At 36.6% G+C, this 15,210-nt stretch overlaps 1 protein-coding gene across 1 annotated transcript in view; it reads left to right on the top strand.

Moving 5' to 3' along the window:
• LOC121382926 (hemicentin-1-like) overlaps positions 1 to 15,210 on the top strand; it is a 140,748-nt gene that overhangs the window by 103,260 nt on the left and 22,278 nt on the right. Inside the window, exons 59-63 of the mRNA XM_041512607.1 lie at positions 384 to 503; positions 6,952 to 7,086; positions 10,327 to 10,446; positions 12,259 to 12,381; positions 14,226 to 14,357. Of these exons, the coding sequence (XP_041368541.1) occupies positions 384 to 503; positions 6,952 to 7,086; positions 10,327 to 10,446; positions 12,259 to 12,381; positions 14,226 to 14,357 (630 nt within the window). The remainder of the gene's footprint in view (positions 1 to 383; positions 504 to 6,951; positions 7,087 to 10,326; positions 10,447 to 12,258; positions 12,382 to 14,225; positions 14,358 to 15,210) is intronic.

Raw genomic sequence — 15,210 nt, 5'->3', positions numbered from 1 at the left:
AATGTTACATTGATGTATGCCACATTATTCATGCTCTTCCAACAAAACAAGGATCAGCTCTCTGGTTTCACATAATCAGCTTTTTCATCTTATTGCTCAGATATGCAGAATATTTTCCTTTAAATAAAGTACAAGTTGCATACTTGCAAAATGTTTATATTGTCCTCATGTTGGTATTCAATGATAGTTGCACATCTGTGAGATGGGGTAAGATGTATTGTAATTACAGTAACAACCTGTGACTTGATGTTTTGTTTTCAGACGACAATGAGTGTGAGAGGTTGAAGCGATGGATGAGATGTATTTTAATTACAGTAACAATCTGTGAGATGAGATGTATTTTAATTACAGTAACAACCTGTGACGTAACATTTTGTTTTCAGACAACAACGAGTGTGAGCAGTTGAACCCGTGCAGTCACTTCTGTCACAATGCGCCAGGAAGTTACGCGTGTTCCTGTCCGGCGGGATTCACTCTCAAGGCCGACGGCCGATCGTGTCGAGGTAGTGTTTCTTTATATATCCGTTTATCTGCACACATTTTAATATCATGGCTATTAGCTTGTTTAGATATATAATAGCAGTGGTAGATATTAAAGAGAGCTTTTCTTGGTGGGGAGGAGGTATATTACCAACACTGAATGTTGTAGTAGTATGTAGTGTTAACCTTTTCTCTTCCTTTGGTCTATCTGTCCAAAGATTCATCAATCCATCCATTCATCTATCAATTTATTCATCTCTCCATCCATCGATCCATTCATTCATCCATCAATCCATCCATCCATCAATCGATCCATCCACGCATCCATCAGTCCATCTATCAATCCATCCATCGATCCATTCACTTATCCATCTATTTATCCATCAATCCAACCATCATTTCACTCATCCACCGATCCATTAATTCATCTATTCATACATCCATTCATCAGTCCATTAATTAATCCACCCACCCATTCATCTACTAACCATCCATCCATTCATCCATCCAAAACCCACCCAGTGACCCACCCACTCACTCATCCATTCATCCACCCTCCTGTTCATTCGTCTATCCATTCATCCACCCATCCAATCCACCATCCATCCATTCACCCATCTGTTCATCCATCCATTCACTCATCCAATCCATCATCCATCCATCTATTCATGTATTCATCTGTCTATTCAGAAGGCATTTGTACAAACATTACACATATACAAAATGTATATGTGTTTATATATATATAAAACACCAGTAACGTTACATTTTTCTATTCAAGGCATTATGGCCATACCTGTAATACTAGCTATGACTAACTATATAGCCACTACTGTACCACTAGCTGTGTGTTGTTATTGCAGACATTGTCATGACTGTAATACTAGCTATGACTGACTATATATCTACTACTACTGTACCACTAGCTGTGTGTTGTTATTGCAGACATTGTCATGACTGTAATACTAGCTATGACTGACTATATATCTACTACTACTGTACCACTAGCTGTGTGTTGTTATTGCAGACATTGTCATGACTGTAATACTAGCTATGACTGACTATATATCTACTACTACTGTACCACTAGCTGTGTGTTGTTATTGCAAACATTGTCATGACTGTAATACTAGCTATCACTGACTATATAGCCACTACTGTACCACTAGCTGTGTGTTGTTATTGCAAACATTGCCATGACTGTAATACTAGCTATCACTGACTATATAGCTACTACTACTGTACCACTAGCTGTGTGTTGTTATTGCAAACATTGTCATGACTGTAATACTAGCTATCACTGACTATATAGCTACTACTGTACCACTAACTGTGTGTTGTTATTGCAAACATTGTCATGACTGTAATACTAGCTATCACTGACTATATAGCTACTACTGTACCACTAACTGTGTGTTGTTATTGCAAACATTGTCATGACTGTAATACTAGCTATGACTGACTATATATCTACTACTACTGTACCACTAGCTGTGTGTTGTTATTGCAAACATTGTCATGACTGTAATACTAGCTATCACTGACTATATAGCTACTACTGTACCACTAGCTGTGTGTTGTTATTGCAGACATTGCCATGACTGTAATACTAGCTATGACTGACTATATATCTACTACTGTACCACTAGCTGTGTGTTGTTATTGCAGACATTGTCATGACTATAATACTAGCTATCACTGACTATATAGCTACTACTACTGTACCACTAGCTGTGTGTTGTTATTGCAAACATTGTCATGACTGTAATACTAGCTATCACTGACTATATAGCTACTACTGTACCACTAGCTGTGTGTTGTTATTGCAGACATTGCCATGACTGTAATACTAGCTATGACTGACTATATATCTACTACTGTACCACTAGCTGTGTGTTGTTATTGCAGACATTGCCATGACTGTAATACTAGCTATGACTGACTATATATCTACTACTACTGTACCACTAGCTGTGTTGTTATTGCAGACATTGCCATGACTATAATACTAGCTATCACTGACTATATAGCTACTACTGTACCACTAGCTGTGTGTTGTTATTGCAGACATTGCCATGACTATAATACTAGCTATGACTGACTATATATCCACTACTGTACCACTATCTGTGTGTTGTTATTGCAGACATTGCCATGACTATAATACTAGCTATCACTAACTATATAGCTACTACTGTACCACTAGCTGTGTGTTGTTATTGCAGACATTGCCATGACTATAATACTAGACTACCACTAGCTGTGTGTTGTTATGACTGACTATATCACGGACTATATAGCTACTACTGTACCACTAGCTGTGTGTTGTTATTGCAGACATTGCCATGACTATAATACTAGCTATCACTGACTATATAGCTACTACTGTACCACTAGCTGTGTGTTGTTATTGCAGACATTGCCATGACTGTAATACTAGCTATGACTGACTATATATCCACTACTGTACCACTATCTGTGTGTTGTTATTGCAGACATTGCCATGACTATAATACTAGCTATCACTGACTATATATCTACTACTGTACCACTAGCTGTGTGTTGTTATTGCAGACATTGCCATGACTTATTGCAGACTATATAGCCACTTGTACCACTAGCTGTGTGTTGTTATTGCAGACATTGCCATGACTGTACTACTAGCTATCACTGACTATATATCTACTACTGTACCACTAGCTGTGTGTTGTTATTGCAGACATTGCCATGACTATAATACTAGCTATCACTGACTATATATCTACTACTACTGTACCACTAGCTGTGTGTTGTTATTGCAGACATTGCCATGACTGTAATACTAGCTATCACTGACTATATAGCCACTACTGTACCACTAGCTGTGTGTTGTTATTGCAGACATTGCCATGACTGTAATACTAGCTATGACTGACTATATAGCCACTACTGTACCACTAGCTGTGTGTTGTTATTGCAGACATTGCCATTGTACCACTAGCTGTGTGTTGTTATTGCAGACATTGCCATGACTATAATACTAGCTATCACTGACTATATAGCTACTACTGTACCACTAGCTGTGTGTTGTTATTGCAGACATTGCCATGACTGTAATACTAGCTATGACTGACTATATAGCCACTACTGTACCACTAGCTGTGTGTTGTTATTGCAGACATTGCCATGACTGTAATACTAGCTATGACTGACTATATAGCCACTACTGTACCACTAGCTGTGTGTTGTTATTGCAGACATTGCCACATTATAGCCACTCTGTACCACTACTGTGTGTTGTTATTGCAGACATTGCCTAGTTATATAGCCACTACTGTACCACTAGCTGTGTGTTGTTATTGCAGACATTGCCATGACTGTAATACTAGTTATATAGCCACTACTGTACCACTAGCTGTGTGTTGTTATTGCAGACATTGCCATGACTGTACTACTAGCTATGACTGACTATATAGCCACTACTGTACCACTAGCTGTGTGTTGTTATTGCAGACATTGCCATTGTACCACTAGCTGTGTATTGTTATTGCAGACATTGCCATGACTAATACTAGTTATGACTGACTATATAGCCACTACTGTACCACTAGCTGTGTGTTGTTATTGCAGACATTGCCATGACTGTACTACTAGCTATGACTGACTATATAGCCACTACTGTACCACTAGCTGTGTGTTGTTATTGCAGACATTGCCATGACTGTACTACTAGCTATAGACTATGCCACTACTGATTATATAGCCACTACTGTACCACTAGCTGTGTGTTGTTATTGCAGACATTGCCATGACTGTACTACTAGCTATGACTGACTATACTACTGTACCACTACTGTGTGTTGTTATTGCAGACATTGCCATGACTGTAATACTAGTTATGACAGACTATTGCCACTACTGTACCACTAGCTGTGTATTGTTATTGCAGACATTGCCATGACTAATACTAGTTATGACTGACTATATAGCCACTACTGTACCACTAGCTGTGTGTTGTTATTGCAGACATTGCCATGACTGTAATACTAGCTATGACTGACTATATAGCCACTACTGTACCACTAGCTGTGTGTTGTTATTGCAGACATTGCATGACTTTAATTATGACTATATAGCCACTACTGTACCACTAGCTGTGTGTTGTTATTATTGCCATGAGTACTATTATGACTGCCACTACTGTACCACTAGCTGTGTGTTGTTATTGCAGACATTGCCATGACTGTAATACTAGTTATATAGCCACTACTGTACCACTAGCTGTGTGTTGTTATTGCAGACATTGCCATTGTACCACTAGCTGTGTATTGTTATTGCAGACATTGCCATGACTGTAATACTAGCTATGACTGACTATATAGCCACTACTGTACCACTAGCTGTGTGTTGTTATTGCAGACATTGCCATTGTACCACTAGCTGTGTATTGTTATTGCAGACATTGCCATGACTAATACTAGTTATGACTGACTATATAGCCACTACTGTACCACTAACTGTGTTGTTATTGCAGACATTGCCATGACTGTAATACTAGTTATGACTGACTATATAGCCACTACTGTACCACTAGCTGTGTGTTGTTATTGCAGACATTGCCATGACTGTACTACTAGCTATGACTGACTATATAGCCACTACTGTACCACTAGCTGTGTGTTGTTATTGCAGACATTGCCATGACTGTAATACTAGTTATGACTGACTATATAGCCACTACTGTACCACTAGCTGTGTGTTGTTATTGCAGACATTGCCATGACTGTAATACTAGTTATGACTGACTATATAGCCACTACTGTACCACTAACTGTATTGTTATTGCAGACATTGCCATGACTAATACTAGTTATGACTGACTATATAGCCACTACTGTACCACTAACTGTGTGTTGTTATTGCAGACATTGCCATGACTAATACTAGTTATGACTGACTATATAGCCACTACTGTACCACTAGCTGTGTGTTGTTATTGCAGACATTGCCATGACTAATACTAGTTATGACTGACTATATAGCCACTACTGTACCACTAACTGTGTTGTTATTGCAGACATTGCCATGACTAATACTAGTTATGACTGACTATATAGCCACTACTGTACCACTAGCTGTGTGTTGTTATTGCAGACATTGCCATGACTGTAATACTAGCTATGACTGACTATATAGCCACTACTGTACCACTAGCTGTGTGTTGTTATTGCAGACATTGCCATTGTACCACTAGCTGTGTATTGTTATTGCAGACATTGCCATGACTAATACTAGTTATGACTGACTATATAGCCACTACTGTACCACTAGCTGTGTGTTGTTATTGCAGACATTGCCATGACTGTAATACTAGTTATGACTGTAATACTAGTTATATAGCCACTGTACCACTAGCTGTTGTTATTGCAGACATTGCCATGACTGTACTAGTTATGACAGACTATATAGCCACTACTGTACCACTAGCTGTGTGTTGTTATTGCAGACATTGCCATTGTACCACTAGCTGTGTATTGTTATTGCAGACATTGCCATGACTAATACTAGTTATGACTGACTATATAGCCACTACTGTACCACTAGCTGTGTGTTGTTATTGCAGACATTGCCATGAGTAATACTAGTTATGACTGACTATATAGCCACTACTGTACCACTAGCTGTGTGTTGTTATTGCAGACATTGCCATTGTACCACTAGCTGTGTATTGTTATTGCAGACATTGCCATGACTAATACTAGTTATGACTGACTATATAGCCACTACTGTACCACTAGCTGTGTGTTGTTATTGCAGACATTGCCATGACTGTAATACTAGTTATGACTGACTATATAGCCACTACTGTACCACTAGCTGTGTGTTGTTATTGCAGACATTGCCATGACTGTAATACTAGTTATGACTGACTATATAGCCACTACTGTACCACTAGCTGTGTGTTGTTATTGCAGACATTGCCATGACTGTAATACTAGTTATATAGCCACTACTGTACCACTAGCTGTGTGTTGTTATTGCAGACATTGCCATGACTGTAATACTAGTTATATAGCCACTACTGTACCACTAGCTGTGTGTTGTTATTGCAGACATTGCCATGACTGTAATACTAGTTATGACTGACTATATAGCCACTACTGTACCACTAGCTGTGTGTTGTTATTGCAGACATTGCCATGACTGTAATACTATGACTGACTATATAGCCACTACTGTACCACTAGCTGTGTGTTGTTATTGCAGACATTGCCATGACTGTAATACTAGCTATGACTGACTATATATCCACTACTGTACCACTAGCTGTGTGTTGTTATTGCAGACATTGCCATGACTGTAATACTAGTTATATAGCCACTACTGTACCACTAGCTGTGTGTTGTTATTGCAGACATTGCCATGACTATAATACTAGCTATGACTGATTATATATCCACTACTGTACCACAAGCTCTGTTATTATTGCAGACATTGACGAGTGTGAGAACGGAGCAACTGTGTGTCCAGCCAATCAGGAGTGTATGAACCTGGTAGGCTCACACCAGTGTGTCACCATCTGTACCGCGGGCTTCATCCGAAATCCAGATACTCTTAACTGTCAAGGTCAGTGTGTGGGTGTGGGTGTGTGGTATGTGGGTGTGTATGAATCTGATAGGCTCACACCAGTGTATCACCGTCTGTACCGTGGGCTTCATCCGAAATCCAGATACTCTTAACTGTCACGGTCAGTGTGTGGGTGTGGAGTTTATTAGTCCCCTACCAGTCCAACCAGATGGACTATAAGTTTGTCTATCCATACATCCATCCATCCGTCCGTCTGTCTATTCTACATTTGCAAGTCTTTTTTTCCGCAATGCCTCAAGCTATTCAGCTGAATTGTGTATAGCTTTATCATGTATAGTTGCAGATCAAAGAGTTATGGCCCTTGTTGAGTTGTGTATGGGAATGTACTGCTTTATCAGAACTCAGAATGATTGTTAACAGGTCAAAAAGGTCCTTAATAGTATAACTGAATTAGATAGGTTTGTAATACCCTACACTTATTATTGTTTGACTGTAGATGTGAATGAATGTGAAGTGAATGTGAACAGGTCTATAACTGAATTAAATAGGTTTGTAATACCCTACACTATTATTACTGATTGATTGTAGATGTGAATGAATGTGAACAGGTCTATAACTGAATTAAATAGGTTTGTAATACCCTACACTATTATTACTGATTGATTGTAGATGTGAATGAATGTGAAGTGAATGTGAACAGGTCTATAACTGAATTAAATAGGTTTGTAATACCCTACACTTTTATTACTGATTGATTGTAGATGTGAATGAATGTGAAGTGAATGTGAACAGGTCTATAACTGAATTAAATAGGTTTGTAATACCCTACACTTTTATTACTGATTGATTGTAGATGTGAATGAATGTGAACAGGTCTGTAACTGAATTAGATAGGTTTGTAATACCCTACACTATTATTACTGATTGATTGTAGATGTGAATGAATGTGAACAGGTCTGTGACTGAATTAGATAGGTTTGTAATACCTTACAGTATTATTGTAGCAGTCGGTATTTTGTGCGTGAAGCTAGGTTCAACAAAGTTCACAACACCAGCTACGGGTTAGGGCATCATCTTTTATTCAAGACACACCCTGCAAGGATTAAAAACACAAACGTTAACAATATGGTAAAACAATACAAATATATTCCTGTCGAGGTAAAACTAACATTCAGGCATATATTAATGAAATACATTGCAAATCATAGAAAACCGTCATTAAGCATTAATTATCATTCTGATGATTATGAATCATCATCCTCTTTATCCTAAATACTGTCATCACGATTAATAATCATGTTAACATACATGTATATATATATATATATATATATATATATATATATATATATATATATATATATATAATATATATATATATAATAATCAATTCGTGACCTCCAATTATAATCATTGATTGTAGCAAAGGGGAGATAATTTATAGTAAATAGGGTTATTTAAATGATTGTAATTATAATTATTATTTGACGTAATAAAGAGATATACTTAGCTTTATCATTAATGAGTTTATGAAAGAAAGCATATAAATTACAAGAGTATATTTAAAATTACAAATATATAAATATTAGACTTAACCTGTAGCTTAACATACCATATGAATTACACGTAGGCATAGTGTTGATATATTCGATAACAACTGGGGAAAGCTGGATAAATATAAATTTATAATATCAATTGTTTAGTATATGGTTTCCATATATCTATTATACATTCAGAAATAAAACATTTAAACTAATTCATTCCAAAATCAATGTTGTGGTGTAGTTCGTCATAAAAACAGTTGATTAAACGTAGCTAAATTATTAACTCAGATAAGCTAACAACTAAAACAGAAACTTCACTTAAATCATAAAATATATAGTTTTGACAGCAGAAAACAAAGATGGCTGACATTCATTATGTCACGCCCTGTAATCCATAATAATTAAAAGGCAGATTTATTATTAAATATTATATGTTAAATTATTCATTAATCATTACCAGGAATAGAAAATTAGGCATTTACTATTATTATTTAAGTTTATCTTCTATAACAAATTAATACTAATACTAAATTAAACTTCTACTATTTCTCTCTGATCTGAACTTGTTTCTCCAAATACTAAATAATTCTGTCCTGTCTGGTCAGTCCAAAGAAAGCATGCAGATACAGGTGAGTGTTAATTATCCAATGGGAGAGAAAGAGACAAGGGTCAAAGTTTAAAAATAGCTTGGGTGTTTGTATTGTAGCTATGGCTACCAAAAGAGCTCACACTGACTGCACTGATGTGGTCACGCGTGGTTGACCAGCATACAGGAACACATCACAGGTATAGGGCAATACTAGAAAAAGGTGATAAAATGTTAATTATAGTGATATGTTGTTCAACCTGTAGTTGTTACAGCCTAAAAATAAACATTAATGAAATACAAACTAAATACCATACTTAAAGGTACATACTCCTCTAATAACCTGAAATTAAACATTAGTTACATAAAACCTATATGCTTAAAATACACGTGTACTACATTATTACTGATTGATTGTAGATGTGAATGAATGTGAACAGGTCTGTAACTGAATTAGATGGGTTTGTAATACCCTACACTATTATTACTGATTGATTGTAGATGTGAATGAATGTGAACAGGTCTGTAACTGAATTAGATGGGTTTGTAATACCCTACACTATTATTACTGATTGATTGTAGATGTGAATGAATGTGAACAGGTCTGTAACTGAATTAGATGGGTTTGTAATACCCTACACTATTATTACTGATTGATTGTAGATGTGAATGAATGTGAACAGGTCTGTAACTGAATTAGATGGGTTTGTAATACCCTACACTATTATTACTGATTGATTGTAGATGTGAATGAATGTGAACAGGTCTGTAACTGAATTAGATGGGTTTGTAATACCCTACACTATTATTACTGATTGAGTGTAGATGTGAATGAATGTGAACAGGTCTGTAACTGAATTAGATGGGTTTGTAATACCCTACACTATTATTACTGATTGACTGTAGATGTGAATGAATGTGAACAGGTCTGTAACTGAATTAGATGGGTTTGTAATACCCTACACTATTATTACTGATTGACTGTAGATGTGAATGAATGTGAACAGGTCTGTAACTGAATTAGATGGGTTTGTAATACCCTACAGTATTATTACTGATTGATTGTAGATGTGAATGAATGTGAACAGGTCTGTAACTGAATTAGATGGGTTTGTAATACCCTACACTATTATTACTGATTGATTGTAGATGTGAATGAATGTGAGAAGAAGCCCAAGGTGTGTGAACAGTCGTGTCAGAACCTCGTCGGCAGTTACCAATGCTCGTGTTCGCGCGGATACAGGCTTGACAACAAGGGGCAGTGCAAAGGTTTGTATGTCACATGTTTCAGGGCTTGGTATTAAGAATCTGTTACCTATGGCAATTGTGAAATGGTTTTTTCAATAGGCAATATGCTTACCTTTGGCAATTTTGAGCCTGCCTACAGCAATTTTAAACCAATAACTTATAATTAAATGTCCATTACATTCATTACAATATAACATTATCCCATTGGTCCAGACGTAGCAATGGGCGTTTGTTCATATCTCAGTGAATGTAAACAAATTACGTCATCAGGGAACGTCATTTTATATTGGCAATTTGTCTTACTAAGCATTATTGCTTTAACCTAAAAAATTATTCAAAATAAAATATGAACTTTTAATGTTATTATTAGTAAGCATGTTTCAAATTTAATTATAATTATTGTTTGTTATTTCTTTTACGTTCATCTGAGTATAAACGAAAAAACATCATTCGCAAACATGTGAGAACGGCTCTGCAGATTAACACAGTTTGTGGATGATTTTTTTTGTTCATACCCTGACGAACGTAAAAGAAATAACAGACAATCCGTAATTGCAAAAAATATACAAACCAAACATTGTCTCTTTAATAGACGGCAGTAATTTTTATCCAGGGGCCAAAAACGGCCATCAGTATAGCCCCTGACTATGGCAATTCTTATGAAAAAGAGCCATCAGTACAGCCCCTGACTATGGCAATTCTTATGAAAAAGAGCCATCAGTACAGCCCCTGACTATGGCAATTCTTAGCAAAAAGAGCCATCAGTACAGCCCCTGACTATGGCAATTCTTATGAAAAAGAGCCATCAGTACAGCCCCTGACTATGGCAATTCTTATGAAAAAGAGCCATCAGTACAGCCCCTGACTATGGCAGTTCTTAGCAAAAAGAGCCATCAGTACAGCCCCTGACTATGGCAATTCTTATCAAAAAGAGCCATCAGTACAGCCCCTGACTATGGCAATTCTTAGCAAAAAGAGCCATCAGTACAGCCCCTGACTATGGCAATTCTTAGCAAAAAGAGCCATCAGTACAGCCCCTGACTATGGCAATTCTTATCAAAAAGAGCCATCAGTACAGCCCCTGACTATGGCAATTCTTATCAAAAAGAGCCATCAGTACAGCCCCTGACTATGGCAATTCTTATCAAAAAGAGCCATCAGTACAGCCCCTGACTATGGCAATTCTTAGCAAAAAGAGCCATCAGTACAGCCCCTGACTATGGCAATTCTTATCAAAAAGAGCCATCAGTACAGCCCCTGACTATGGCAATTCTTATCAAAAAGAGCCATCAGTACAGCCCCTGACTATGGCAATTCTTATCAAAAAGAGCCATCAGTACAGCCCCTGACTATGGCAGTTCTTATCACAACTACAGTAATTGCAGTTGGTGGTGTCGTTAAGTTTGATATTTATTAAAACGTGTCTATGCAAATGAAAATATATAGGTTGTCAATTAGTAATCAACTTTCCTTTTACCCTTACCACTTGGTCCAAATGTAGATAAACCCACTTTGTTAAAAAGAAATTAAAACCATACTAAAATGGATTTGTTTTGTTTTAGACAGTTCACAATTGGGTAGAATAAAACAAACGCACATTATATTTTAACCATGTGTATTTACTTCTTGCACTTTTCATTGTTGTCATTGTTTATTTCTTTAGTCAGAAAAATGATAATATAATATGAGTTAAAAAATGTGCATATTTAAGGATGTTTTTTTTTTTTCAAATATTAAAATTATAATTTCATTATAAATTATTATATTCTATTGATAACCTGGAAAAATTGTGAAAGAAATGCTTAGCCAATATTGTTTATGTTTATCATTTAGATGTCAATGAATGTGAACGTAAACGAACTCCATGTTTCCAAAAATGTATCAACACAAGAGGGAGTTACCGGTGCGCTTGTCGGAAAGGATACAAACTTGCAAGTGATGGAAATAACTGTATTGGTAAGTGGGAATGGGTTTTAAATTGATTCTTCTTCATGTTTTTGTGTAATAGCAGGGCTAGCTCTGGCACTCTGCCAAATTCGCCAGTTGCGAATTTTGAAAGCAGTTTGCAAACTTTATTTTAGTTTGGTGAAATAATTTCATGTAATAATTGACATTTTTTAGAAAATAACTGACAATTTCTGCAATTTTTGAAGTTTAATAGGCAATCTGGCGAATTGTTTTGCTCACCCAGAGCTAGCCCTGAATAGTAGTTATATTAAATGTTCAAAGTATTACTACATTTTAACAATAATAATAGGTAACATGTAATGGCAAAACATTAAACTGACTGATATTGACTGATGTTGACTGATGTGGTCAGAATATGTCATCTCACACACACACACACACATACAGGTTGAAAGGCAAATTAATATAACTGTCCTCTCCCCAGTTGTTGGCATCTTCCGATGGCTTTGTTTACAAACATATGTTACATCCTATCTATATCTGTTTTAAAGACATCAACGAATGCTATGTTACTACCTATAACTATATCTATTCAAAAGATATCAACAATGTTATGTTACAACCTAACTGTCTGCTTTAAAGATATCAACGAATGCTATGTTACTACCTATGTCTGTTCTAAAGATATCAACAAATGCTATGTTACTACTTAACTATGTCTGTTTTAAAGATATCAACGAATGCTGTGTTACTACATAACTATGTCTGTTTTAAAGATATCAACGAATGCTATGTTACTACCTAATTATATCTGTTATAAAGATATCAACGAATGCTATGTTACTACCTATGTCTGTTCTAAAGATATCAACGAATGCTATGTTACTACCTAATTATATCTGTTCTAAAGATATCAACGAATGCTATGTTACTACCTATGTCTGTTTTAAAGATATCAACGAATGCTATGTTACTCTGTTCTAAAGATATCAACAAATGCTATGTTACTACTTAACTATGTCTGTTCTAAAGATATCAACAAATGCTATGTTACCACCTAACTATCTGGTTTAAAGATATCAACGAATGCTATGTTATTACCTATGTCTGTTCTAAAGATATCAACGAATGCTATGTTACTACCTATGTCTGTTCTAAAGATATCAACAAATGCTATGTTACTACTTAACTATGTCTGTTTTAAAGATATCATCGAATGCTGTGTTACTACTCTGTTCTAAAGATATCAACAAATGCTATGTTACTACTTAACTATGTCTGTTTTAAAAATATCAACGAGTAAAGTAAAGTTTCTTTTATTTAACGTTGCCACTAGAGCACATTGATTTTTTATCTTATCATCGGCTATTGGGACGTCAAACATATGGTCATTCTGACACTGTTTTTTTAGAGGAAACCCGCTGTCGCCACATAGGCTACTCTTTTTACGACAGGCAGCAAGGGATCTTTTATTTGCACTTTCCATAGGCAGGATAGCACAAACCATGGCCTTTGTGGAACCAGTTATGGATCACTGGTCGGTGTAAGTGGTTTACACCTACCCATTGAGCCTTGCGGAGCACTCACTCGGGGTTTGGAGTCGGTATCTGAATTAAAAATCCCATGCCTCGACTGGGATCCGAACCCAGTACCTACCAGCCTGTAGACCGATGGCTAACCACGACGCCATCGAGGCCGGTTAGATATCAACGAAAGCTACATGTTTGTTACCACCTAACTATATCTGGTTTAAAGATATCAATGAATGCTATGTTACTACCTAACTACGTCTGTTTTAAAGATATAATGAATGCTATGTTACTACCTAACTATGTCTGTTTTAAAGATATCAACGAATGCTATGTTACTACCTAAGTATATATGTTCTAAAGATATCAACGAATGCTACGAGGGGATCTTCCGCTGCCGGTCGGACCAGGAGTGTGTGAACATGAGGGGAAGCTATGACTGCATTGATCTCTGTAAGCGAGGATACCAACGACTGGCCAGTGGGAAGTGTGAAGGTCAGTTAATCCACAACCAGGCTCCATGCTTCGAAAAACAAGTCTAGACTGACGATAGAACAAAGTCACCAGACATCAACTACATGTAAATCATATCAGCAAGACTGTTGAATCCTCGAGTTGAAACCTAAAGTTTGGTTTGTTTAACGACACCACTAGAGCACATTGATTTATTCATCATCGGCTATTGGATGTCAAACATTAGGTAGTTTTGCAATATAGTCTTATAGAGGAAACCCACTATGTTTCCATTAGTAGCAAGGGATCTTTTATATGCACCATCCCACAGACAGGACAGCACAAACCACGGCCTTTGATATACCAGTTGTGTGCACTGGCTGGAACAAGAAATAGCCCAATGGGCCCACTAACGGGAATGGATCTCAAACCGACCACACATCAAGCAAATGCTTTACCACTGGGCTACGTCTCGCTCCTGAAATACTTGTACAGTGTAGTTTTAACATATCAAGTTTAAAAATCAAATCAGTTATTAGTCCCCTACCTTTCCAATCTAAGGGGATTATAGGTTTCATCTCCATCCGTCTGTCTGTCTATTCCACGTATAATTTTTGGACTTTTTCTTTTGTGATGTCTCAAGATATTCAGCTGAAATTTTGTAGATAGCTTTATTATGTACAGTTATGCATCAAGTTTGACTTTGGTTTACCCATTTTTGACAGAGTTATGGTCAGATCAATTTTGACTTTCATGGGAATTTATTCAAGGGATATAACTCTGTCAAAAATGGAATATATCCATGTTTGACAGAGTTATGGCCTTTACACTTAGGAGATATTAACATTTAGGGGGCCCCGGTAGGAGACATGTATTGCTTTAGTAGTACTCTTAG

This window comes from Gigantopelta aegis, chromosome 10, assembly GCF_016097555.1.
Source record: "Gigantopelta aegis isolate Gae_Host chromosome 10, Gae_host_genome, whole genome shotgun sequence".
NCBI lineage: Eukaryota > Metazoa > Mollusca > Gastropoda > Neomphalida > Peltospiridae > Gigantopelta > Gigantopelta aegis.
This window is presented reverse-complemented; position numbering and strand designations above follow the sequence as displayed.